This window comes from Hibiscus syriacus, unplaced genomic scaffold (assembly GCF_006381635.1).
Source record: "Hibiscus syriacus cultivar Baekdansim isolate YM2019G1 unplaced genomic scaffold, ASM638163v2 tig00002840_pilon, whole genome shotgun sequence".
Lineage (NCBI taxonomy): Eukaryota > Viridiplantae > Streptophyta > Magnoliopsida > Malvales > Malvaceae > Hibiscus > Hibiscus syriacus.
The window spans coordinates 412,349-439,120 of NW_024061947.1; the positions used below are offsets into that span (position 1 = coordinate 412,349).

Genomic DNA, 26,772 nt, shown 5'->3' on the forward strand with positions numbered 1-26,772 from the left:
AGTTGTGATCTTGGTCATTAACAAGAAATTATTAAATGGATCCGGCTCACCATGTTATCCGTGGTTCCAACTAATAAAGTTTATTCATCTCAATGTAACTTTCAAATAACTACCCACTCTTTTTTTTTTACTGTCGGAACCGCCTTTCGGTTGGGCCCCGGAATTGAGCTTCGATTTGTATTAATGTGGTTAGAGTCGCCACCGATCATTTATTTTAAAACAAATGGGTTGATCGGATATCCTATTTCTTACATGATCTGCGTTGTACCATAAACGTGTCAGGTTCGGGAGTCGGTTACGGTCAAGGAATGATTAGCACCCTTGAACCGCCCTTTCGGCACCAATTAATTTATCGGTTGTCTTAATTGCAAAAATTAAAAAATTTAAATTTAAAAACTCGATTCAAATTACTTACCTTTGATTGGTTGAAGTTTTTCTAAAAAAGTCAAAAATGTTAGAAAATATAATAATAAACAAATGTTAGATAAATCAAAGAAAAACATAAAAAATAAAGAATAAAATAAAATAAATCAAAAGGAAAAATAAAATTTAAAAAAACATTATTAAATCTAGGTGAAAATAAAATAAATAAAAATGAAAGTAAAAGTAAAAGTAAAAAGGAAAAGAAAAAAAATACAAACTAAAAAATAAAAAACATATATATTTATATAAAATAATATTTAATAAATAAAAGAAAAAAAGAAAAGAAAACGTATATACATATGAAACAAAAAACGAACAGAAAGATAAAACAAATAAAAAAAGATGAAAAAAATATATATAAAAATAATGAAAATAAAAAAAATAAAAATTAAATAAAGAAAAGAAAAAGAAAAATGAGAGAGAGAAAAAGTCAAAGGAAAAATAAATAAATAAAAAAAGAAATCAAAGAAAACGAAAAAAATGAAAAAAATAAGAAAAATAAAATAAAATGGAAAATAATTAAATAATATTAAAAAAGGTTAAATTTTAAAAAGCAATAAAATAAAGAAAAATCAAAAATAAAATAAAGTAACAACTTAGAGGATCAAATTGAGACAAATTGAAATTAATGGACTAGATTGGTATTAAAATGAACTGCAAAAGAAAAAAGAAAACGTTAGGTGCCAATTCACAAAATATAAAAAATATAAGCAGGGATTAAATTGATTAAATTGGAAATTCGGAGGCAACTTTACAGGTAATGACCAAACTGAACTGCGACTCAAAGTACCAGGGACGACGGAAGGAATTTAAGAATCTTGTATTTGCAGTATGGTCCTTGGTATATAAATAAGCTAAAACTCCTCATTTCATTTCATTTTCACATTTTCTCTCAAATCCTTTCTCCCTCAGCCGAGAGAATGCTCTCAATTCTCCCAGAAAACGGCTAAAATCCGGCCACCACTCTGGTGGCTACCCACCGCGCCGGCTGTCACTGTCGGCGGCCGAAAAAACCCAAACCTCTCCAAAATAACCTCCTCTACCTCCTCAACACTAATCCGTAAACAAAATCCCACAGAACGGCCCCAAAAAACGTAGATCTACGTTTTTAGTTACAGTTTTTACCTCACCGACGATGACTCTTCGGCTCCCGATGTGTTTGGCTTTGAATGGTTTGTGGTTCACTGTTGTTTTTTGTTGTTTGTGATGTTAGCTTGATGGTTTTTGGTTATTTGATATGGGTTTGTGGTTTAATATGACGCCTCGGTTTACTATTTTTCGATGATCTTGTGTGTACCGTCATTTCTGTGATGGACTCTCGCTGTTCTATTTCGACTGTGTTTGGTGTTGTTGGTACTATTTTCTCTCGGGTTCTTTCGATGATGTACTGTTGTTGTTCAGTTTGCTCGGTTTCTGTTGTGTTTGGTTTTCTGGCATTGTACTGTGTTGGTTTGGTACCGTGGTTCCGTGTGGGTTTCCCTCGGTTCTGTGTTCTGCCCCCGTACTGTGTTGGCCGTGGGTTTTTATAACCCCCACCGGTCGTTATGAGTCCCGACGATCTCGGGATCGTGGCTGTTAGTTGACCGAGATATTTGTGCACGTTACACCGGTTACCTCGGGATGGTTCAATCCCGTAGGTGCGGCCGGATTTGTCGCCTGGCCGTTGGCTTGACCGTTCGGTTACCTCTGACTCATGCGGCGCTGATTGCTTGGCATCATTTTAGGATTTCTAACCCTAAACATTATTATTGGACCGTTTCATTGGGCTGGTTCAGACCCGTTTCTTTGATTATTTAGACCCCATTTTAGACCTGAAATAAACAATAATAAAATAAATAAATAAATAATAAATGAAATAAAATAAATAAATAGATAAATAAATTAAAAACATTTTTTAAAACTATACAATATATGTTTTAAAAAATAATTTTCAACACCATATAATATATATTTTTAAAAAATAATTTTCAAAACTATATAATATATTTTTTTTAAAACTAATTTTCAAAACTATATAATATATATATTTTAAAAACTAATTTTCAAAACTATATAATATATATATTTTAAAAACTAATTTTCAAAACTATATAATATATATTTTTAAAAACTAATTTTCAAAACTATATAATATATATGTTTTTCAAAAATGTTTTTAAAAACTATATATTATATATATATATATATATTTTTTAAAGTTTTCAAAACAATATAATATATATTTTCAAAAATGTTTTCAAAAACTATATATTATTTATTTTCAAAATATTTAAAAAAACCCATATATTATATAATTTTCAAAATGATTTCAGGATCGTGGTTGTTGGTTGACCGAGATATTTGTGCACGTTACACTGGCCGCCTCGGGATGGTTCAGTCCCGTAGGTGCGGCCGAATTTGTCGCCTGGCCGTTGGCTTGATCGTTCAGTTACCTCTGACTCATGCGACGTTGATTGCTTGGCACCAATTTAGGGTTTCTAACCCTAAACATTATTACTAGACCGTTTCATTGGGCTGGTTCAGGCCCGTTTCATTGGGCTGGTTCAGGCCCGTTTCATTGGGCTGGTTCAGGCCCGTTTCTTTGATTGTTTGGACCCCGTTTTAGACCTAAAACAAACAATAATAAAATAAATAAATAAATAATAAATGAAATAAAATAAATAAATAGATAAATAAATTAAAAACATTTTTTTAAAAAACTATACAATATATGTTTTAAAAAATAATTTTCAACACCATATAATATATATTTTTAAAAAATAATTTACAAACTATATAATATATATTTTAAAAACTAATTTTCAAAACTATATAATATATATATTTTAAAAACTAATTTTCAAAACTATATAATATATATATTTTAAAAACTAATTTTCAAAACTATATAATATATATATTTTAAAAACTAATTTTCAAAACTATATGATATATATTTTTTAAAACTAATTTTAAAAACTATATAATATATATATTTTTCAAAAATGTTTTTAAAAACTATATATTATATATATATTTTTAAAAAAAATCAAAACATTATAATATATATTTTCAAAACTGTTTTCAAAAACTATATATTATTTATTTTCAAAATATTTAAAAAATCTATATATTATATAATTTTCAAAATGATTTCAAACTATATAATATATATATACAAATAAAAAAATGGACGAAAATTGGTGTCTACATATATATGTAAGAAAAAGGTGAAAATTCATCTTGTAAAAAAATGAGGTGGATGAATCTTATTGATTGGGACCACAGATGACATGGTATGCCGAGTCCATGTAATAATTTTTTGTCATTAACATATCAACAGATTTTAGAAGAAAAAAACTGTGATTTAACAATTTCAAATGTTTAAAAATTAAGGCTTAACTGCATCATTGCTCCCTAAAGTATACTATTTATATTGAGTTGTCCCCTAATATATTTTTCAGGACGTTTTGCCTCTAAAATTTAAATCATTATCATGATTGATTCGAATCGTTAACTTCGGTAAAAAACCAAGGGCAAATTATATAATTAATCAATCAATTATTCATGAAGTTTAGTTTTGGTTATCCAACTTTTTTTTTTCTCTTTTCGAAATCATCGCTAAAAGTATATGACTTCTTTACAAGCTTCTAGAATTCTTATTCTTCAAAGCAAATCCATGCCGCCATGTCCGTCTTAAAGCTTCCATCGATCAGGCTTCGCGCAAGTTAAAGAAACCACCGTTGTTCCCATACATCTCGAACACCATATCCACTTGTCCAATGTGCTCGAACACATTAACTGTTGAAGCTAAAGCTTCTGCAACAGTCGCCATTACTGCTGTCCAAGCTCCATTGGAAGACCTCATGGCTAAAGCTGCATGTTGGAAAACGTCTGTATGTTTTATTTTTCACACTATAGCATACGTGGTCTTCTTGGTTGTCCTGCCTTTTAGTTTTTATCTACCAGTTTTTTTAGGTAAGCTTTTATTCATCTTTTTCTTTATGTTTCCTTGCATAAATAAAATAATATTTTTGGTCATAAACAATAAAACTAGAAACAGGAACTTATTCTATTTGCAGCTTTGGTTACCTATATATTTCATTGATTTATTGGATATTCAAGCAACACTAATTCATCTAAGTTAATTTAAATCTCTTGATAGTTGATGTTTTACAAGCTTCAAAAATATGAGTTTAATATTATTTTATAGAAATAAAGAATATGAGTTAGTTTTTCTGTTATTATATTATTGGAAGAACCTACAACACACGTCGCATACCGCAACGTATAACTAAAGCGACATACCAAAACATACCACAAGTAAATTTATCTTTATTAAGTAAATATTAAAAAATATAAGATTTTATCTAAAATTAACTATTAATTAAAATTTAGTTTTACTTTTAATAGAATTATATTTAAATTATGATTTTTATCAAAATAATAATTAATTAATTAATTTAATTTCCTTATAATTAAGATTTGTAAATTATTTATGTTAAAAACGGTCATCAGAGTCACCGTCGGAGACTTTGATTTGTCAAAAAACTCGGTGAAAAACTCGTCGAAAAAATATTATATTATAAATCCAGCATTCCCGTTTGCTTTTGCCCTATTCACCGTCACCCATTAATCACTCAGCAATCGCCCGGCATTCGATCGCCCAGGAAAAGCTCAACAGAAAAGTTTCCGGTGTCCCTCTGTTTCCAGTGAATTGCTTCTCTGATTGGTACTCTCTATCATCCATAACCATATCCATAAGAGCAAAAATATTGGCCTTTGAGTAACGAACAAACCCTCACCTGTGGCCTCAACCAGCAACAAGATCACTTTGCTCCGATGGACAAAATATTCCATGAAAGACGACACAATAGAAGTGCAGCCCTGCATATCATAAGTGCATTTAAGATAACAGATTAATGCAATGTAATAAGCCACCTCATCTAACAAGTGGTACATGGAATAAAGCATGATATATTATGTTTTCTCCAGAACATATTATCAGCTTTTTGTATTATTACATAATGTTTAGAATCTCAGAGCCTCATGTGCATGTAAACAATATTACATCCATGAAACCAAATCTTGAAGCCGATTAAGAGAAGAAGATTACCAATTAAACATGATAAGAGAAACTCAAGTACCTTGATGAAACAAAGGATTGATCCTGTTAAAGACCCAAAAACAGCTAGAAGAGTCATAAACCAACATCGATAAACGACCTGTAAAAATTAAAATTACATCCAAAGACGGAGTTAAGTCCGAGAAACCATATACTATCTAAAGAATCATATATATAACATCAGACCTTCTCTATTCGCTCTTCTGTAGCTTCCAGGTTACTGGATGTGGTCTGGGTGTCCAAATCGGAATTGGCTGCAGCAAAGGCCAACGAAGACATGTTCCGGAGAGTAAGAATTTAGCGGCTGCACAAGGAGGGTGATGTACAGAAACACAAATAGAGGGGGTTGGAATGTAAATTTACCATTCACGTGCAATCCAATGGAAAGGGGCGCCGGCAGAAGCAATTCACTGGAAACAGAGGGGCGCCGGCCGCTTTTCTATCGAGTTTTTCCTGGGCGATCGATTGTTGGGCGATTACTGATTGATTAATGCGTGACAGTAAATCGGACGAAGGCAAACGACAGCGTTGGATTTGTAATATATTATTTTTCGACTAGTTTTTCAGCGAGTTTTCTGGCGAATAAAAGTCTCCGACAGTGACTACTTATGGTCGTTCTTAACTTAAATAATTTACAAATCTTAATTTTAAACAAATTAATTAATTAATTATTATTATTATTTTGATTAAAAAATCCTAATTTAAATATATTTCTATTAAAAAATAAAACTAAATTTCAATTAATAGTTAATTTTAGATAAATCCATATATTTTTAAATATTTACATAATGACAAATTTACTGATATATTTTGGTACGTCACTCTAATAGTACATTACGGTATGTGACATACGCTATAGAATTTTCCTTATTTGTTTAATTTTCCATTTTTCTATTTCTTAATGATTTTTTATAGAAATAAAGTTGGAAATAGAAATGAGGGATCTGGAATTGTAGCTTTAGCCATGGGGTCTTTCAATGGAGCTTGGACAGCAGTAATGGTGACTGTTGCAGAAGCTTTAGCTTCAACCGTCAATACGTTCGAGCACGGTAGACAAGTGGGTATAGTGTTCCATATGTATAGAAACAACGTTGGGTTCTTTAAACTTCTGCAAAGCCTGATCGATGGAATTTTTGGGATGAACATGGCGGCATGGATTTGCTTTGAAGAAGATACAATAAAGTCAGAAGCTTGTAAAGAAGCCATATACGTTTAGTGATGATTGTGAAAAGAAAAAATGTTGGATGATCAAAATGAAATTACATGAATAATTAAGTGACTAAATTATAATTTATCTTTTTTATGGAGTTAATAATTTAGAGCAATCAGAGTAACGATTTAAAATTTGAAAGGTAAAGCATCCTGATACTTTAGTGAACAACTCAATACAAGTTTATATACTTTAAGAAACAATAGTACATTTAATCTTAAAATTAATTTTTTTTAACATAAAAACTGATAGATATTTTTTAAAACATAAGAACTTTAATAACAAAAAATTTATTTAAAATAAAAACTGATGGAGTTATTTTCTAACATATTTTCTATTTTATACTCTGATCGTTTGACAGATACAAAGCAGTGATTTTGTTGATTCATAAGCCGTACAGGGTGTCAAATTTTCCCACCCTTTCACACTCGATTTCCATCATTATTTTCATTATTTTCACCCTTTCACTTTTTCATATGCTGGTAGCTAGATTATTTATTATATTTTAAATTTGTTTTTTAATAAAAAATATTAACGGTCATTTTAGTTAGACGTTAACATACTAATTGAGATATAACAGTCGTATAAGATTATAAGATTAAATTTTATCATATCTTAGTTAGTAGATTAACGTACAATTTAGATTACAGTCAAATTTTTAATAAAAAATGATCAATTTTAAAATATAATGAATAGTTAAATTACTATTTTATAAATTTTAATAATTTAATAATTTAATAAAAAATATTCAATAATTAAAAAATTATTTTATAATTTTTAATATTTAAATAATAAAATAATATACTATAATCAGGTAACTATTAATAGTCAAAAGGGACTCAACAAATTTTTGCGTAAGAGCAAATTGTCTACTAAAAAAAGTCAGAAATCTCACCATGTTCTACCTCCCCACGTAACGACGTCGTTCATGGAGAACATCTATATATCCGTTTCCCCACGGTTTTTTGAAACTCATATACTCCGCAAACAAGACGCACTCAAATAAAAATTCCATTTTCTTTCTTTTATTATCTGCCGCCAATCAGAAAAGTATGGGGATGTCTCTGGAAAGGCGGGTTAATATACGGCTAATATATAGCATAGCATTACCGGATACATTAAAATGTATTTAATAAATTCGGTTTAGCGGTACCTATTATGTTGACAACTAATAATGTTTTAGGTAGAAAATATGAAAAACTATTAAAAAATTTGGTAACCGGTAAACTTTGGTTATCGGTAAGTATCTATCCTTTTTATAAAAGTGTCCATACGTTTAACATATCAAGTAAATTTTACCGGTTTTGTCATAATGAATCTGGTTTTGTCATATTTTTACCTGTTATATTGTAAATTATCTATCCTTTTTATAAAAGTGTCCATACTTATTTCACTGTGAAAATATATTTATTATTATCTTTAGTTAATATTGTTAAATTTAAAATCTAAATAATATTTTATAAAATATCAAAACAATCAAATAATTTTTTGTGTAAATGAAATTATTAAATTAATATTGTAGGTGGAAAACATGAAACACTATTAAATAAATTGAAACATAAATTACATAACTTTAAAAGCAGTTTTAAATCCTAAAAGTGTCGATACTTTTAAAAAATATATCGATCCAAAACGATATACCAGGTAAAAATATGATAAAACCGGTAACAAAATGATAAAACCGGTAAATTTAAAAGTGTCGATACGTTATATAAGGATCGACACTTTGTGAATTTAAAAGAGAAGCAGTTATAGCGCCTATAATGTGTCGATACTTTAAAAAAAATATCGATCCACAACGATATAACAGGTAAAAATATGATAAAACCGGTATCAAAATGATAAAAACGGTAAAATGATACCGGATATATTGAAAGTGTCGATACTTTCGTAAGTACGTGTAATAAATTATCGACACTTTCAAAGAAATAGGTAATTATCCTTTCGAAAGTATCGACACCTGACATAAAAGTATCGACACTTTTGTATTTGTATCGATTAAATATAAATAACATATCCGATGAAAATATAAAGGCCATAGCTAAATATCCTCTGAAAAAAGATAGAACGGACGAGTTTTTGAAATCGAAGAGTAATTGTTGCTGCATTTCAGAAGGCGTTTCTAAAGCGAAGTTTGTTTGTTTGTTGCTGCAGTCGAATCGAAAAGTATGTTGTCGAAACCCTAATTTTTTATTATTACAGTAATCGCGATAGGGTTTTTTTATGTGTTGTTTGGGGTTTTGGAGTAAGGAAGCATTTGGGACCGATTGCAGGTAGAAATAGATATTCAAGGAAAAATATAAATGTCGATACTTTTATTAAATATTATAGGTAGAAAATGATATTATAGGTTGTATAAATGTGCCGACACATTTTGGTGTGGCCATTCAAATTCTTTTGAAGAAAACCGTTTTACACAAGAGTAATTATCTATATTGTATATTGAAAAGTGTATGTAACAAAATAATTTGATTTGCGTAAACTGATATATGAAGGAAAAATGGAGTCAATGGGTTGGAAAATTGTTGGTGGAGCAGATGACTTTGAAATTGAGGCCGAGACTCGAAAGCAACCAAAGGGTGGATATATGTACTTCTAGTAAGTATCAATGTCTTTTTGTTATTATTGTTGAAATGGTAATTGGATTAAAGTATCGATAAACTTTAAATTGATTACAAATTTTAAATGTTAACAGTATGGCCGAATGCAAAAGGATGAAGGGAGATGGCACACAGAGCGGTTCGGTATGTAAAATGAAATTGACATTGAGTAGTATTAGTATTTAGTGTTAATGTATTGATTAAGAAACGTTTATGTTTAATATTAGGTGAAAAAAGATGTGAGGTCCAAATGGAATTCAATGAGTGATGCTGAAAAGGAACCTTACATCACACAGTCAAGGAATGATAGTAGAGAATACAAAGAACGGAGGAAAGCACATGAAAATAAGGTATTCATTAAACTTGTAAATACGTTGATACAAAATATATAAGAACTATAACATTATATTGTTAAAAAATGTAGGAAGTGTCGACAAGATGCAGCATTAAAAGGGTGAATTTATTAATTAAACACCTTAAGGAGAAGGGTCAGTTGAATGTGCTGGGAGAAATAGGTTTTGGATCGTTGATCGGAGTAAGGGATCGACCTATTCGGAGGGAATTGTGTCGATCCTTGATGGCACAATTTGACGTCAGTCAATGTATGGCTAAGTATGGTGATTATTCATTCCTCTGGGGGTATCGACTGCTGCAGCCGTATTGGGGGTACAAAACAAAGGCAAAAGTGTTATAGAAGTCTGTAGGAGTAAGAACTGGAAAGCACTTGCCTCCAAATATGGTTTGAATCATAAGGTGACATATACTGAAGTTGAAGAGGATATCAAAAGTGGATCTTACTTGGGGGATGAGCTGAAGGCCCGAGTTCTATTGTACCTTGTCGGTATTTTCTTTGTCCAACGGGTGATACGTCAACGAACAAGGAATATATGAAGCTCATTTGCGATGAAGGCTTGAAGGCTGAATTCAATTGGGCTGAATATATCCATTCGAGATTGATTGAATCAATTATCACCTTTAAAAAGGGCAGCCAGAGATACCTCAAAGGGTGCATAGCAATCTTAGAGGTAATGAGTTGAATCACTTTTTTGTGTTTTTATATAAAAATTCTAATTTTATTATAAATGCAGGTTGCACTGTTCGATTTTTGGTCGGGCTGTGAGGCAGTGCCGGCTTATGAAAGAACCGGAGTGGCACGCATCCGTGCATGGGGGAAGGAAGAGGTGGTTAGAGTGATGGTGAAGTTGAAGTTGGATAGAGGGAAGAAGCAAGAAATGGTAATAAATGTAATTAAATAATATTAAGAATATAATCAATGTCTTAATATTGTAATTTAATTTTTGAAGGTTATTGGCAAGGATGTAGAGGAGGCAGTGGAGGAGGAGAAGAAAGGAGGGATGGTTGTATTGGGGGATGAAGGTGAGTGGGACGACGGTGAAGCAAAACAGAGTAACTTCGACATTTTGATGTCTGAATTGGCTGATATCAAAAAAATCCAATTTGAAATCATGCAAAGACAATCAAGAGTCGAAGAGAAACTTGATCAAGTCGTAGAGAAACTCGAGAGACATAAGGGGGTAGTGGAAGGAAAAATAGATGGAGTGGTGAAAGAAGTAGAGGTGTTGAGGGGTGAAGTGGTGAAAGAAGTTTCGGTGTTAAGGGGTGATATTAAGATGGTGACGGGAGAAAAATTTGAGGGAGTGGTGAAGGAGGTTGTTGATTTGAGGAGTGAACTTACGGGGGTGAAGGGGGTGGTTGATAAATACTCGGATGAAGGAGCTCAATTGAAGGGTGAAATAAAAGATATGAAGAGCTATGTAGAAAAAAAGTACGATGAACTGAAAAAATATGAAGAAGAAAAGAGGGAGGAGGAAGAAGAAGAGATGGAAGAAATGAGGAGGAAGGAAGTCGATGTCATTTATACACCGGAGAGTGTTATAGCAGCAGTTTTGGATTCGGAATGTCCTGCACCCCAGAAGAAGAAGCAGAAGGTAAGTTTAATAAAAGAATACTTAATTTGATTTTTATTATGTTGTTGTGACAAAATTTGTATGCAAAATTGTAGGTTGAAAAAGCGGACATTCCAACCGGAATTGATGACATCGAAGCTGCAATTTGTGATTATTTATGGAATAGCGAGTTAGAATCGGGGTAAGTGAAATATATGTTTTGTGAGTGATATTTAAATATTTCATGACAAGATATTAATCCTAATGATTCATACAGATATTCTGTAATATCAATGGGAAATCAATTCGCTACTGTATACGACGTTGCAACGTTGAAGCCTACGGAATGGGTTGGCGGTGTGGTAAGTAGAAAGTAGAAAATAAATAAAACTTATTGAATATGTTCTGATTGTGTAATTAATTTTGTTAGGTTATCGATTTGCTCGCCTGGACCATATGCTACGATTCTCAAAGTCACACCGGAGGATTGGCTACCTTCCATACCTCTTAGTGGTGAGTTAAATTAATAAATATTGAAAAGTAGTGTTATAGACGGTAAATTAATAATGTTTGTTGCGTAATTACAGCAACAGGCGTTGGAAGGCAACAACAAAGAAAGTGTTGAGGGTATTTCTACCTTCTGGGGTGTCATATTGGATAACTATGTGAAATTGACCGACTGTGAGAAGGTAAGACACCATACCAATTGCAAATGATGTTTTCGGATATAGAATGTTGAATTTTGTCAAATTGGGTGTGAAATTTGTTGCAGATAATGATCACAATAAACTACCATAATTCACATTGGTATCTGTTGGTGTTGGATATGGTAGATCATGTTGTAACAATATATGATAGTATGTTTACAACTGAAGCAGCTAAACAGAGAGTGAAGGATGCTAAGAGATTGGTATGTATGTATGAAAGGACATTATGTAAATTATAATGCATAATTTTTTTGGTGCATAACTTCTTCTATTTTAATGCAGATTAAAATATTAGATTCTTATAATAAGAAACGCATTTGGGTTGAGTCATGTGGATCTCTAGGAAAGTATCCCTTGAAAAATTTCAAATTTGTGGAGCATAAGAAGAATAAGCAATTGAATGGGTATGAGATGTTATCACAAATAGAAAGCTTAATTTATGCAGTATTCATCATATTGACATGTGTGGTTTTCAAATTTTGTAACAGATATGATTGCGGCATGTATGTGATGATGTGGATGGAATCGATCGGTTCTACAGGGGCAACTGGTGATTTTGTAAGTGGATAGAAAAAATTGTTTGTGGTAAAATTGTTAAAAGTCGTAGATTGAATGTTGTAGTTGACAATACTTAACGTTCTGACAATTTGAATATAGGTTTGGAGACTGGGATCGATCGCGAGTATTAAACGATCTCGTAAGCCACAATCAAAATGAACGAAGACAGGAGATAACAAAAGCTGCAATATTACATAGGAATAACAAAAGGATGCAATGATGTAAATGTCGAGTTAATTTTGTATAAGATTTATAATTTTGTATACGATTTATATTTTTGTATGTGAATATAATTATGAATGAGATGAGAAAAGTTAGCAGTATGTTGTTGTACATGTTTCTTATACACATTAAGGGTCATGTCGATACTTGGAAGTAAAAGGCAAATTTACAATATGGCCAACAGGGTGCACCCATAAAGTGTCGATCCATATATAAAAAAGTGTCGATCCCAAAATCATCGAACCCAAAAGTATAATGTAATATGTAATTTTTTAATCTAACCGGTACAATTATACCGGTTTTATGAGAGAATATGTCTAAATAATGTGTCGACACTAATATAGTTTGTGTCGATATTTTTTTCCAGAATGAATGGAAAACATGGTGCACCCATAAAGTGTCGATCCATATATAAAAAGTGTCGATCCCAAAATCATCGAAACCCAAAAGTATAATGTAATATGTAATTTTTCAATCTAACCGGTACAATTATACCGGTTTTATGAGAGAATATGTCTAAATAATGTGTCGACACTAATATAGTTTGTGTCGATATTTTTTTCCAGAATGAATGGAAAACAGGGTGCACCCATAAAGTGTCGATCCATATATAAAAAGTGTCGATCCCAAAATCATCGAACCCAAAAGTATAATGTAATATGTAATTTTTCAATCTAACCGGTACAATTATACCGGTTTTATGAGAGGATATGTCTAAATAATGTGTCGACACTAATATAGTTTGTGTCGATATTTTTTTCCAGAATGAATGGAAACATGGTGCACCCATAAAGTGTCGATCCATATATAAAAAGTGTCGATCCCAAATCATCGAACCCAAAAGTATAATGTAATATGTAATTTTTCAATCTAACCGGTACAATTATACCGGTTTTATGAGAGAATATGTCTAAATAATGTGTCGACACTAATATAGTTTGTGTCGATATTTTTTTCCAGAATGAATGGAAAACAGGGTGCACCCATAAAGTGTCGATCCATATATAAAAAGTGTCGATCCCAAAATCATCGAACCCAAAAGTATAATGTAATATGTAATTTTTCAATCTAACCGGTACAATTATACCGGTTTTATGAGAGGATATGTCTAAATAATGTGTCGACACTAATATAGTTTGTGTCGATATTTTTTTCCAGAATGAATGGAAAACATGGTGCACCCATAAAGTGTCGATCCATATAAAAAGTGTCGATCCCAAAATCATCGAACCCAAAAGTATAATGTAATATGTAATTTTCAATCTAACCGGTACAATTATACCGGTTTTATGAGAGAATATGTCTAAATAATGTGTCGACACTAATATAGTTTGTGTCGATATTTTTTTCCAGAATGAATGGAAAACAGGGTGCACCCATAAAGTGTCGATCCATATATAAAAGTGTCGATCCCAAAATCATCGAACCCAAAAGTATAATGTAATATGTAATTTTTCAATCTAACCGGTACAATTATACCGGTTTTATGAGAGAATATGTCTAAATAATGTGTCGACACTAATATAGTTTGTGTCGATATTTTTTTCCAGAATGAATGGAAAACATGGTGCACCCATAAAGTGTCGATCCATATATAAAAAGTGTCGATCCCAAAATCATCGAAACCCAAAAGTATAATGTAATATGTAATTTTTCAATCTAACTGGTACAATTATACCGGTTTTATGAGAGGATATGTCTAAATAATGTGTCGACACTAATATAGTTTGTGTCGATATTTTTTTCCCAGAATGAATGGAAAACAGGGTGCACCCATAAAGTGTCGATCCATATATAAGAAGTGTCGATCCCAAAATCATCGAACCCAAAAGTATAATGTAATATGTAATTTTTCAATATAACCGGTACAATTATACCGGTTTTATGAGAGGATATGTCTAAATAATGTGTCGACACTAATATAGTTTGTGTCGATATTTTTTTCCAGAATGAATGGAAAACATGGTGCACCCATAAAGTGTCGATCCATATATAAAAAGTGTCGATCCCAAAATCATCGAACCCAAAAGTATAATGTAATATGTAATTTTTCAATCTAACCGGTACAATTATACCGGTTTTATGAGAGAATATGTCTAATAATGTGTCGACACTAATATAGTTTGTGTCGATATTTTTTCCAGAATGAATGGAAAACAGGGTGCACCCATAAAGTGTCGATCCATATATAAAAAGTGTCGATCCCAAAATCATCGAACCCAAAAGTATAATGTAATATGTAATTTTTCAATCTAACCGGTACAATTATACCGGCTTTATGAGAGAATATGTCTAAATAATGTGTCGACACTAATATAGTTTGTGTCGATATTTTTTTCCCAGAATGAATGGAAAACAAGGTGCACCCATAAAGTGTCGATCCATATATAAAAAGTGTCGATCCCAAAATCATCGAACCCAAAAGTATAATGTAATATGTAATTTTTCAATCTAACCGGTACAATTATACCGGTTTTATGAGAGAATATATCTAAATAATGTGTCGACACTAATATAGTTTGTGTCGATACTAATTTAAATATCAAGTGTTTTCCACCGTTTATAGACGGTAAATTAATAATGTTAAAAAAATTGAAACATAAATTACATAAGTTTTAAAAAAAGTATCGATCCTTTTTATAAAAAGTATGTACACTTTCAATATAATAGGTAAACATATGATGTAATAGGTAGCCCTTATATAATGTAATATGTATCGTTTATATAATGTAATAGGTAGTGGTTATATTGTAAAGTGTCTATCCTTTTTATAAAAGTGTCCATACTTTTTTCACTGTGGAAAACATTAATTTAAGGTTATCTTTTGAGTGAGTTTTAAGATATTAATTTAGTAATTATAGGCGTCTAATGATTTATTTTTTACGTTACGGTATATATTATTATTAAATTAAAAATTCTAAATAATATTTTATAAAATATAAAAACAATCAAATAATTTTTTGTGCAAATGAAATTATTAAATCAATATTGTAGGTGGAAAACACGAAACACTGTTAAAAAAATTGAAACATAAATTACATAAGTTTTAAAAAAAGTATCGATCCTTTTTATAAAAAGTATGGACACTTTCAATATAATAGGTAAACATATGATGTAATAGGTAGCCCTTATATAATGTAATAGGTATCGTTTATATAATGTAATAGGTAGTGGTTATATTGTAAAGTGTCTATCCTTTTTATAAAAGTGTCCATACTTTTTTCACTGTGGAAAACATTAATTTAAGGTTATCTTTTAAGTGAGTTTTAAGATATTAATTTAGTAATTATAGGCGTCTAATGATTTATTTTTTACGTTACGGTATATATTATTATTAAATTAAAAATTCTAAATAATATTTTATAAAATATAAAAACAATCAAATAATTTTTTGTGCAAATGAAATTATTAAATCAATATTGTAGGTGGAAAACATGAAACACTGTTAAAAAAATTGAAACATAAATTACATAAGTTTTAAAAAAAGTATCGATCCTTTTTATAAAAAGTATGGACACTTTCAATATAATAGGTAAACATATGATGTAATAGGTAGCCCTTATATAATGTAATAGGTATCGTTTATATAATGTAATAGGTAGTGGTTATATTGTAAAGTGTCTATCCTTTTTATAAAAGTGTCCATACTTTTTTCACTGTGGAAAACATTAATTTAAGGTTATCTTTTGAGTGAGTTTTAAGATATTAATTTAGTAATTATAGGCGTATAATGATTTATTTTTTACGTTACGATATATATTATTAAATTAAAAATTCTAAATATTATTTTAAAATATCAAAACAATCAAATTTTTTTGTGCAAATGAAATTATTAAATCAAATAATTCAAATTGAAAATTAAACAACAAATCAATTAAACATTGTTGTGGGTACATTAATTGAACATTGTTATGGGTACATTATTTGGATTAATTTCGTTGAGATGGGTTATGTATAACAAAACAATCTATCTCGCATGTGAGTACTTTATTCCAACCATGTGACAAGTGTGACAACTCCATCAACTCACAACTCAGCTTTGAACTCAATCAATATTGTCTTTTAGCTTGATGGTTCATAAAGCATGTTACTTGAACAGTATGAATCAATTATGCAATTTTCATGTTCAATTTAACACTGCATTTCAAATTCATTTCATATGTAATTGGAGTTTGAATTTAAATTTCAATTTGAGTTTGAATTTCAATATATATTTCGGCTCCACTATAAATATTAGCCCAAGCCAATATGCATGTTATCATTGATTATTCCTAATTTCCATTGTTTTTTTTCCAACGTATAAACGCGAGGGAAATCCCGACCATTTTATTTTTTGGTCAACTTTAAAGCGTCAGAAACGTTTCGGGCGTATGATCTGGGTGGTATACAAGAAATGTAACAAATAGCAACTAAAATCATAAGTTGAGTACCACCCAAATCATAAGTCTGAAATACTTCCGATGCTCATCAAAATCCAAAGCTCATATGGTGCCAAGCAAAAGGAAATCAAAATCCAAATCTCATATGATGCCAAGCAAAAGGAAATCAAAATCTACAACTTGAGTTTGAACATTGATATGATATGTTCAGTTGTTATCATGTTGGGATTTTCTCGTTTTTGATTGCTTGGATAGTTGTTCTCTTGCTTCTTCAAGTGTTCTTAAGGTTATCCTTTGAGTGAGTTTTAAGATATTAATTTAGTAATTATAGGCGTCTAATGATTTATTTCTTACGTTACGATATATATTATTATTAAATTAAAAATTCTAAATATTATTTTATAAAATATAAAAACAATCAAATAATTTTTTGTGCAAATGAAATTATTAAATTAATATTGTAGGTGGAAAACATGAAACACTGTTAAAAAAATTGAAACATAAATTACATAAGTTTTAAAAAAAGTATCGATCCTTTTTATAGAAAGTATGGACACTTTCAATATAATAGGTAAACATATGATGTAATAGGTAGCCCTTATATAATGTAATAGGTATCGTTTATATAATGTAATAGGTAGTGGTTATATTGTAAAGTGTCTATCCTTTTAATAAAAGTGTCCATACTTTTTTCACTGTGGAAAACATTAATTTAAGGTTATCTTTTGAGTGAGTTTTAAGATATTAATTTAGTAATTATAGGCGTCTAATGATTTATTTTTTACGTTATGATATATATTATTATTAAATTAAAAATTCTAAATATTATTTTATAAAATATCAAAACAATCAAATAATTTTTTGTGCAAATGAAATTATTAAATTAATATTGTAGGTAGAAAACATGAAATACTGTTAAAGTATCGATCCTTTTTATAAAAAGTATGGACACTTTCAATATAATATAATGTAATAGGTAAATTTGCAATGCTATCGGTATAAATATACCGGTTTACTTATAAAATAGGTAAATATAAGCGCTACCTATTACATTATATAAGCGCTACCTAGTATGTTATTGTACTTTATAATATTTCCAGTTAAATAATATAACATAACCGGTCTAAATTTTAACCGGTCACTTGTTTAACCGGTCACGCCGTATATTAGCCGTTTTTTAGGCGCCGCACCGCAGAACCACCCGAAAAGTATTCAAAGCACTTAAACTCTTTTATCATCATCTCAGAAAATGCCGACAAAAGGAATGAGGAGCCTTTGCTTTAGCCCCAGGACGCCGTCCTTTTCCATCTCTAGCCAATCAACCTCACAGTCTTCCTCCAGTACTCCTCGCCGGAGATTCACCGATTCCATGATCGACCGAACCATCGACGCCGCCGCTTCAATCATCATGAAATGGGACGCTGAAACCTCGGCTTACGCTAAAGTGACCTCTCTTTTCTACGAAAGTAAAAGAGAAGCCCTGCGGTTCATAAGATCTGTCAACGACCTACAGAAAACCATGCATTTGCTAGTTTCCGATCAAGAATCCAGTTCAGATAAGCTAATTCGAGCTAAAAATTTGATGCAAATAGCAATGAAGAGGCTTCAGAAAGAGTTCTACCAGATTTTGTCGATGAATCGGGCTCATTTGGATCCGGAATCGGTTTCGACCCGATCGTCGTTGACATCGGCAAGATCCAGCATGTTGGATTTCGTTGATGACAGTTTACCGGACGATAAGATCCGCGAGGCAGGAGATTCCATCACTGAAATAGAAGAAGTTTCTTCCATGGCTATGTCGGATCTGAAATTGATAGCCGATTGCATGATCGCTTCAGGCTACGCCAAAGAATGCATTCACATTTATAAAACTATTCGAAAATCGATCATCGATGAAGGTATCTATAAGCTTGGAATCGAGAAGATGAGCTCATCTCAGGCTAATAAAATGGATTGGGATGCACTGGATTTGAAAATCAAAAACTGGTTAGAAGCGGAGAAGATTTCGATGAGAACGCTTTTCACCGGAGAAAGAATCCTCTGCAATCAGGTCTTTGCTACGTCCGATTCCATTAAAGAATCTTGTTTTACGGATATCTCAAAAGAAGCAGCCACGCTCCTGTTTGGATTTCCCGAGCTCGTCGCAAAGACCAAAAAGTCCCCGCCGGAGAAAGTATTCCGAGTTCTCGACATGTACTCCTCCATTTCAGAAGATTGGCAAGAGATCGAAACGATCTTCTCTTTCGAATCGACTTCATCCGTCCGAGAACAAGCTCTCAACTCCCTGGTTCGACTCAGCGAGTCTGTTCGTGGGTTGTTGATGGACTTTGAGTCAACAATCCAAAAGGATTCATCCAAAACGATGGTTCCCGGCGGCGGGTTGCATCCTCTTACAATCTCCTCCATGAATTACCTCACTCTCCTCGCCGATTACAGCAACATTCTCGCTGACATAATCGCAGACTGGCCACCGCCGGTAAAATCATCATTACCAGCATCATTCTTATACAGTCCAGAGTCCGACGATTCTTCGGCCCCGGCGATTTCAGCCCGTATTGGCTGGCTCATCCTCGTCCTACTCTGCAAGCTCGACGGCAAAGCAAAGCATTACAAAGACATCTCATTAGCATACCTATTCTTAGCCAACAATCTTCAACACGTGATCTCCAAAGTCCGTACATCCAATCTCCAGTACATACTCGGCGAGGAATGGATCACGAAACACGAAGCTAAGGTGAAACAATTCGCAGCGAATTACGAGCAGTTAGCGTGGGGCGAAGTGTTCGCTTCATTGCCGGAGAATCCAAAAGCCCCGATTGCACCTGGAAAAGCTAAAGACTATTTCAGGAAATTCAATTCAAGCTTTGAAGTAGCGTACTGGAGGCAAAGTTCTTGCGTCATACTCGATTCAAAATTGCGAGATGAGATTAAGGTTTCGATCGGGAAAAAACTCGTTGCATTATATCGGGAATTTTCTAATACGCATAGATCAACGGTCGGAGATGAAAGGATGATGAGATTATTTGTTAGATTTTCACCTGAAGATATCGGGAATTACTTGTCGGATCTGTTTTTCGGGACAGTGAGTTCTGGAAGTTCGTCGACGTCAACGTCGTCTTGGGTATCGTATCATCATCGCCGGCAAATGCGGTCGCTGTTAAGAGTGTAAAGCTTTTATTTTTAATTTAAATAAAAGATACAATCATAAAATACTTGGGGCGAGTTTTTTGTAATCCCTAAAACTGGCCATCTTTTTAAGTTTAAACGGCTTATTCATGTGTGATAGTTCAAATCTGTTGAGTCTGCTAATTAATTACAGTATGTATATACTTGAGATTTATCTCTTTCTACTCACTGCTGATTTTACGTGATCTTCAGAATATTCAAATATCATGTACATATGTCACGGGTAGGGGTGGAGTTAGAATTTATTAAAACGGGGTAAGAGTATTTTTATATTTTTCATTAAATATAATTATTTAATCTACGGAGTTTGATTAATTATTTATTTTTTTAAAAAAATATATTTTCTAATATTAATTAATACTTAAAAATATTGACATGGCCAAGTGTTGAAAGTGGACAAATCCACCGAATGTTGAAAACAAAATCAACAAGTTGGCAAAACATTTCGGTGCCAACCAACATGATATTGTTGAGAAAAAAAAAATTAGGCACCGAATAGTGCAGCTTTTGTTGAATTTTGGTGATGATAAAATTAAACTTTTAGTCATTATAATTTAGGGTATTTATAAATTAGTCCTTAAGATTCAACTATAAATACCCTAGTTCATTTAGCTTCAAAATCATCCCAAAGCATTCTAGCTTTCTTCCAATACTAGAGAGAATTTAGAGAGTTTCTTGAGAGTTTTTTTCTCCTTTTTATCGAGAGATAATTATCATTGTTTTCTCCTTGGTAGATCGAGAGAGGTTGTAATTCCTATTTTCTCATAGTGAAATTCTTCTACCGTTGCCCATGGTTTTTACCCTATTTTATTTAGGGGTTTTCCACGTAAATTTTGTCTCTTTTTATCTTCATTTTTATTTTCTCAAATTATCAGTTGCGATTTTGCTCTATCCGATAGCCGTCTTCCGTAACAATTGGTATCCGAGCTAGATTAGAGTGTGTAATATATGCTTATTGTCTTTGTGGTTGCCACCAAAAGGTGGATCATCCAACATAAGAAAGTAAGAAGTTATTACTCTTTCTTTGAAGGTTCCAGAGTACTATTCACGATAGTGAAATAGTGGGAGCTATCCGTAAACGAAGCAATGGCAACGAAATTTGATATTGAAAAGTTCAATGGGAGAAATTTCTCATTGTGGAAATTGAAGATGAAAGCCATCCTAAGGAAAAACGGGTGTCTAGCGGCTATCAATGAAAGGACGGTGGATTTCACAGATGACATCAAATGGAATGAGATGGACATGAATGTTATGGCAAACTTTCATCTAGCATTAGCAGATGAAGTATTGTCAAGCATCGAGGAGAAGAAGACAGCTAAGGAGATATGAGATCATCTCATCAAATTGTACGAGGCCACATCGCTGCACAATAAAATTTTCCTTAAGAGGAAATTGTACACTCTCCGTATGCCAGAATCTACTTCAGTGACGGAGCACTTAAATACACTGAACACCTTATTTTCTCAGCTTACATCCTTAAGCTGTAAAATAGGAGAACATGAACGTGCTAAACTTCTACTTCAAAGTCTACCGGATTCGTACGATCAACTCATCATCAACTTGACAAACAGTAATGTCACCAGTCTAGTCTTCGATGACGTTGCAGCTGCTATTCTACAAGAAGAAAATCAGCGCAAGAACAAGGAAGACAGACAAGTAAATCTGCAACAAGCAGAAGCGTTGACAACGATGAGGGGGAGATCAACAGAACGTGGCCAAAGCAGCAGTCATAAACATGGTAGATCGAAGTCGAGGAACAAGAAGAATTTAAAGTGCTACCACTGTGGAAAGAAGGGTCACTTGAAGAAGGATTGTTGGAGTCTAAATAAAAACTCTAATCCACAAGGCAATACCGCAAACACTTCAGATGATGGAGATGCTCTATGCTGTGAAGCGTCAACCACCGTAGAAGGCAGAAAAAGATTTGCAGATATATGGCTCATTGATTCGGGAGCGACATATCACATGACCTCAAGAAGAGAATGGTTCCATCATTATGAACCTGTCTAAGGAGGATCTCTGTATAGTTGCAATGATCATGCCTTAGAGATCGTTGGTGTGGGAACCATCAAATTGAAGATGTATGATGGAACAATTAAAGTTATTTGAGATGTGCGGCACGTGAAAGGTCTGAAGAAAATTTTATTATCCTATGGATTGTTGGATAATAATGCAAGCAAGATTGAAACACGGAAAGGAATCATGAAAGTGTTCCGTGGAGCGCTTGTGGTACTGAAAGGCGAAAAAATAGCTGCAAACTTGTACATGCTGAAGGGAGAGACTTTGGTAGAAGCAGAAGCCTCTGTTGCCTCATGTAGTTCAGATTCTGCAATGCTATGGCATAAGAAACTTGGACACATGTCAGAACAAGGAATGAAAGTCCTTATGGAGAAAAAGCTACTTCCAGGCTTAACAAAGGTATCACTTACTTTATGTGAGCATTGCATAACAAGCAAGCAGCACCGGTTAAAATTCAACACATCAAATTCTAGAGGCAAAAGTGTTCTAGAACTGGTTCACTTTGACGTATGGCAAGCACCAGTTACATCCCTAGGCGGAGCAAAATATTTTGTCTCATTTATTGATGACTACTCCAGGAGATGTTGGGTGTACCCTATTAAGAAGAAGTCCGATGTGTTTTCAACTTTCAAAAACTTCAAAGCGCGGGTGGAACTTGATTCTGGAAATAAAATCAAGTGTTTCAGAACAGATAATGGAGGAGAATACACAAGTGAAGAATTTGATGACTTTTGCAGGAAAGAAGGCATCAAAAGATAGTTCACAGTGGCGAACACTCCTCAACAAAATAGAGTGGCAGAGTGGATGAACAAAACCTTGTTAGAAAGAACAAGAGCAATGTTAAGGGATGTAGGCCTAGAAAAATCATTCTGGGCAGAAGCAGTCAATACCGCCTGTTATTTGGTGAATCGAGCTCCATCAACTGCAATAGAGCTGAAGACACCAACGGAGATGTGAACTGCTAAACCAGTTGATTATTCAAACCTACATGTATTTGGAAGTATTGTGTACGTGATGTACAACGCCCAAGAAATTTCAAAGCTGGATCCAAAATCCAAGAAATGCAAATTCTTGGGGTATGCTGATGGAGTAAAGGGGTATCGCTTGTGGGATCTCACTGCCCGCAAAGTGATCATTAGCAGGGATGTTATCTTTGTAGAAGATAAACTACAAAGAAAAGAAGACGATGATATCGCTGAAAAGTCAGAGACTACTCAGATACATGTGGAAAAAGAGTTTGAAGAAGGAGATTCTTCTGAAGCAGAACCAGCACATGATGAACAAGAACTAGAGAGTTCTGAAGCTCCAACAACTCGTCAATCAGATCGTGTGAGAAGACGTCCCAATTGGCACTCAGATTATGTTATAGAAGGTAATATTGAATACTGCCTTTTAACAGAGGACGGTGAGCCATCAACATACCAGGAGGCAATAAACAGCTCAGATGTTTTACTGTGGATGATGGCGATGCAAGAAGAAATCGAAGCCCTTCATAAAAATAATACATGGGACCTTGTGCCACTACCACAAGGAAGGAAGCCAATTGGTAACATATGGGTTTTCAAAATCAAGCGAAATGGTGACGATCAAGTGGAGAGGTATCGTGCAAGACTGGTGGTCAAAAGATATGCTCAAAAAGAAGGTATTGATTTCAATGAAATATTTTCTCCTGTGGTTCGACTAACAACAGTTCGAGTAGTTTTGGCAATGTGTGCTACATTGGACTTACATCTAGAGCAGCTAGATGTTAAAACAGCTTTTCTTCATGGAAATCTTGAAGAAGAAATTTATATGCTCCAGCCTGAAGGTTTTGAAGAAAAAGAAAAGAAGAACTTGGTTTGCAGGTTGAACAAATCTCTGTACGGTCTAAAGCAGGCACCGAGGTGTTGGTATAAGAGATTTGATTCCTTCATTATGTTCCTTGGATACAACAGACTTAATGCAGACCCTTGTGCTTATTTCAAGAGGTCTGGTGATAACGATTTTATTATATTGCTGTTGTATGTGGATGACATGTTGGTTGCAGGACCCAACAAAGATCATATTGAAAAATTGAAGGCACAACTGGCTACGGAATTTGAAATGAAGGACTTGGGATCAGCAAACAAGATTCTAGGGATACAAATTCACCGAGACAGAAGTAATAGGAAGATTTGGCTTTCACAAAAGAATTACTTGAAGAAAATCTTGTCACGATTTAGCATGCAAGATTGTAAGCCAATTTCTACCCCTATTCCTATTAACTTCAAATTATCCTCCAGTATGAGTCCTAGCAGTGAAGAAGAGAGGATGGAGATGTCTCGAGTACCGTATGCATCAGCAGTGGGAAGTTTAATGTTCGCTATGATATGCACAAGACCAGACATTGCACAAGCAGTGGGAGTGGTTAGTCGGTACATGGCGAATCCATGCAAAGAGCATTGAAATATTGGAATATTCGTGAAAAGGTGGAAGAAGGGACAATAGATATGCAGAAGATCCATACCAAAGACAACATAGCAGATTTCATGACAAAGGCGATCAATGCTGATAAATTTTCTTGGTGTCGATCCTCTTGTGGCCTGTCAGAGACGTAAGCAACATGAAGGTACAAGGTAGAAGGAATGGTGTGAAAATATGATTGTTACAATCAAATCTTCAAGTGGGAGATTGTTGAAAGTGGACAAATCCACCGAATGTTGAAGACAAAATCAACAAGTTGGCAAAACATTTCGGTGCCAACCAACATGATATTGTTGAGAAAAAAAAATTAGGCACCGAATAGTGCAGCTTTTGTTGAATTTTGGTGATGATAAAATTATACTTTTAGTCATTATAATTTAGGGTATTTATAAATTAGTCCTTAAGATTCAACTATAAATACCCTAGCTCATTTAGCTTCAAAATCATCCTAAAGCATTCTAGCTTTCTTCCAATACTAGAGAGAATTTAAAGAGTTTCTTGAGAGTTTTTTTCTCCTTTTTATCGAGAGAGAATTATCATTGTTTTCTCCTTGGTAGATCGAGAGAGGTTGTAATTCCTATTTTCTCATAGTGAAATTCTTCTACCGTTGCCCGTGGTTTTTACCCTATTTTATTTAGGGGTTTTCCACGTAAATTTTGTGTCTCTTTTTATCTTCATTTTTATTTTCTCAAATTATCAGTTGCGATTTTGCTCTATCCGATAGCCGTCTTCCGCAACACCAAGACCCGTTAGTCTCATGAATTTCCGCCCCTGGTTATGAGGTACGTATAAGATACATATTCAAAAAGATAATACGAGGTCTATAAGAATATAAACCAATTAAAATTAATATTATATTGTTATAATTTAAATTAAAAGTATACTTATAACATAAATTATAATATTAATTATCGTTAATATGTAAAATTAATTAAAATAAATCAATATATTAATTAATGTTATAAATGATAAAATCATAGTCAATCGATTAGTATTTAGCCTTTTTTTTTAATGAGTGAAGAAATCAAAACACTAAAGCTTCAAAGGCATTATGAGGCTAGCTCCTCAGCACTGGTTGGCGTCTCTGCAATGAACAAAGGTTGAAGCTCAGTCGGTGCACTGTCAAAATAATGGACTCAAAAAGGCAGTCTTCAAGCTATCTTAGTTAAGCCATCTGCTAGTTTATTTGCTTCCCTTGGCACATAACTAAAAATTATTCTCCACTCACGTCGGACAAGCTCAGCAATGCGAGGTATCATCGACGAGCCTACCAAAAAAAATTAAATTAAATTTCCGAGAGAAAAATTCCGATGATTTTAAAATATATCATAATTTACCGATAAAAATAAAATATTCAGTCACAAAATTTTGATTTTAGTTTTAATTTTCGACGGAATTAATTTTTTCCATCAGAAATTCTTTTCTTTTCAATAAAAATAATACAAATTTATTTTGTGATGATGATTCCATCATAAACCAATAAAATAAAATATAAAAAACAAGTACATGACACCTTTAATATCAAACTTCTCTTTGAACCCCAATACAAACATTAATTATATCTAATTAAAATTTTATTAATTATTCCAACATCCCAAACCAACTACTCTTACAACAATTTCATTTTATTTTAGTTTCTGCATTCTCCCCCGTTGATAGGAGGTGGCATCCCGTGATCACTTGGCCATTTCACTAATCTACTGTTTACAATTCCTCTTGTTTAAGTTTAGAGCTGTGGCACCCATGTTAGTGTTTCTTCAACACTTTCCTATTTCTTATACTTTTTTATTTTATTTTCAAAATTTTAATATTTTATGATAAATATATTTTAGAGTGTAAACTAATATGTGTAAGTATTTTAATTTTAATTTTATATTATATTAAGCATTTATATACATTTTTCTCTTATTTTTTTCTTTTTGTTGATTTATATGCATATATTTTCCCCTTTTTTGTTGATTGTTATATTGTATTTCTAGACTGAAAGCTGCTATTTATATAAATGGTTTAATTAC

The 26,772-nt window shown here is 32.6% G+C and overlaps 1 protein-coding gene and 1 long non-coding RNA gene across 2 annotated transcripts; one reads left to right on the forward strand and one right to left on the reverse strand.

The window, feature by feature from the left end:
• Nucleotides 1-5,202: 5,202 nt before the first annotated feature.
• LOC120154134 lies at nucleotides 5,203-5,802 on the reverse strand. Its single transcript, XR_005518852.1, has 3 exons — nucleotides 5,714-5,802; nucleotides 5,550-5,627; nucleotides 5,203-5,289 (listed from the first exon to the last, which is right to left on the reverse strand). It is a non-coding gene; the product is annotated as an uncharacterized LOC120154134 (long non-coding RNA).
• Nucleotides 5,803-18,327: 12,525 nt separating this feature from the next.
• On the forward strand, nucleotides 18,328-20,315 carry LOC120154613 (exocyst complex component EXO70H1-like). Its single transcript, XM_039166305.1, has one exon. The coding sequence runs from the start codon at nucleotides 18,360-18,362 to the stop codon at nucleotides 20,277-20,279; it is 1,920 nt and encodes a 639-aa protein (XP_039022236.1). The 5' UTR covers nucleotides 18,328-18,359; the 3' UTR covers nucleotides 20,280-20,315.
• Nucleotides 20,316-26,772: the final 6,457 nt, after the last annotated feature.

Excerpts from the sequence above, each read along its gene's own strand:
- LOC120154613 (XM_039166305.1), top strand. The coding sequence starts at position 18,360 with ATGCCGACAAAAGGAATGAGGAGCCTTTGCTTTAGCCCCAGGACGCCG.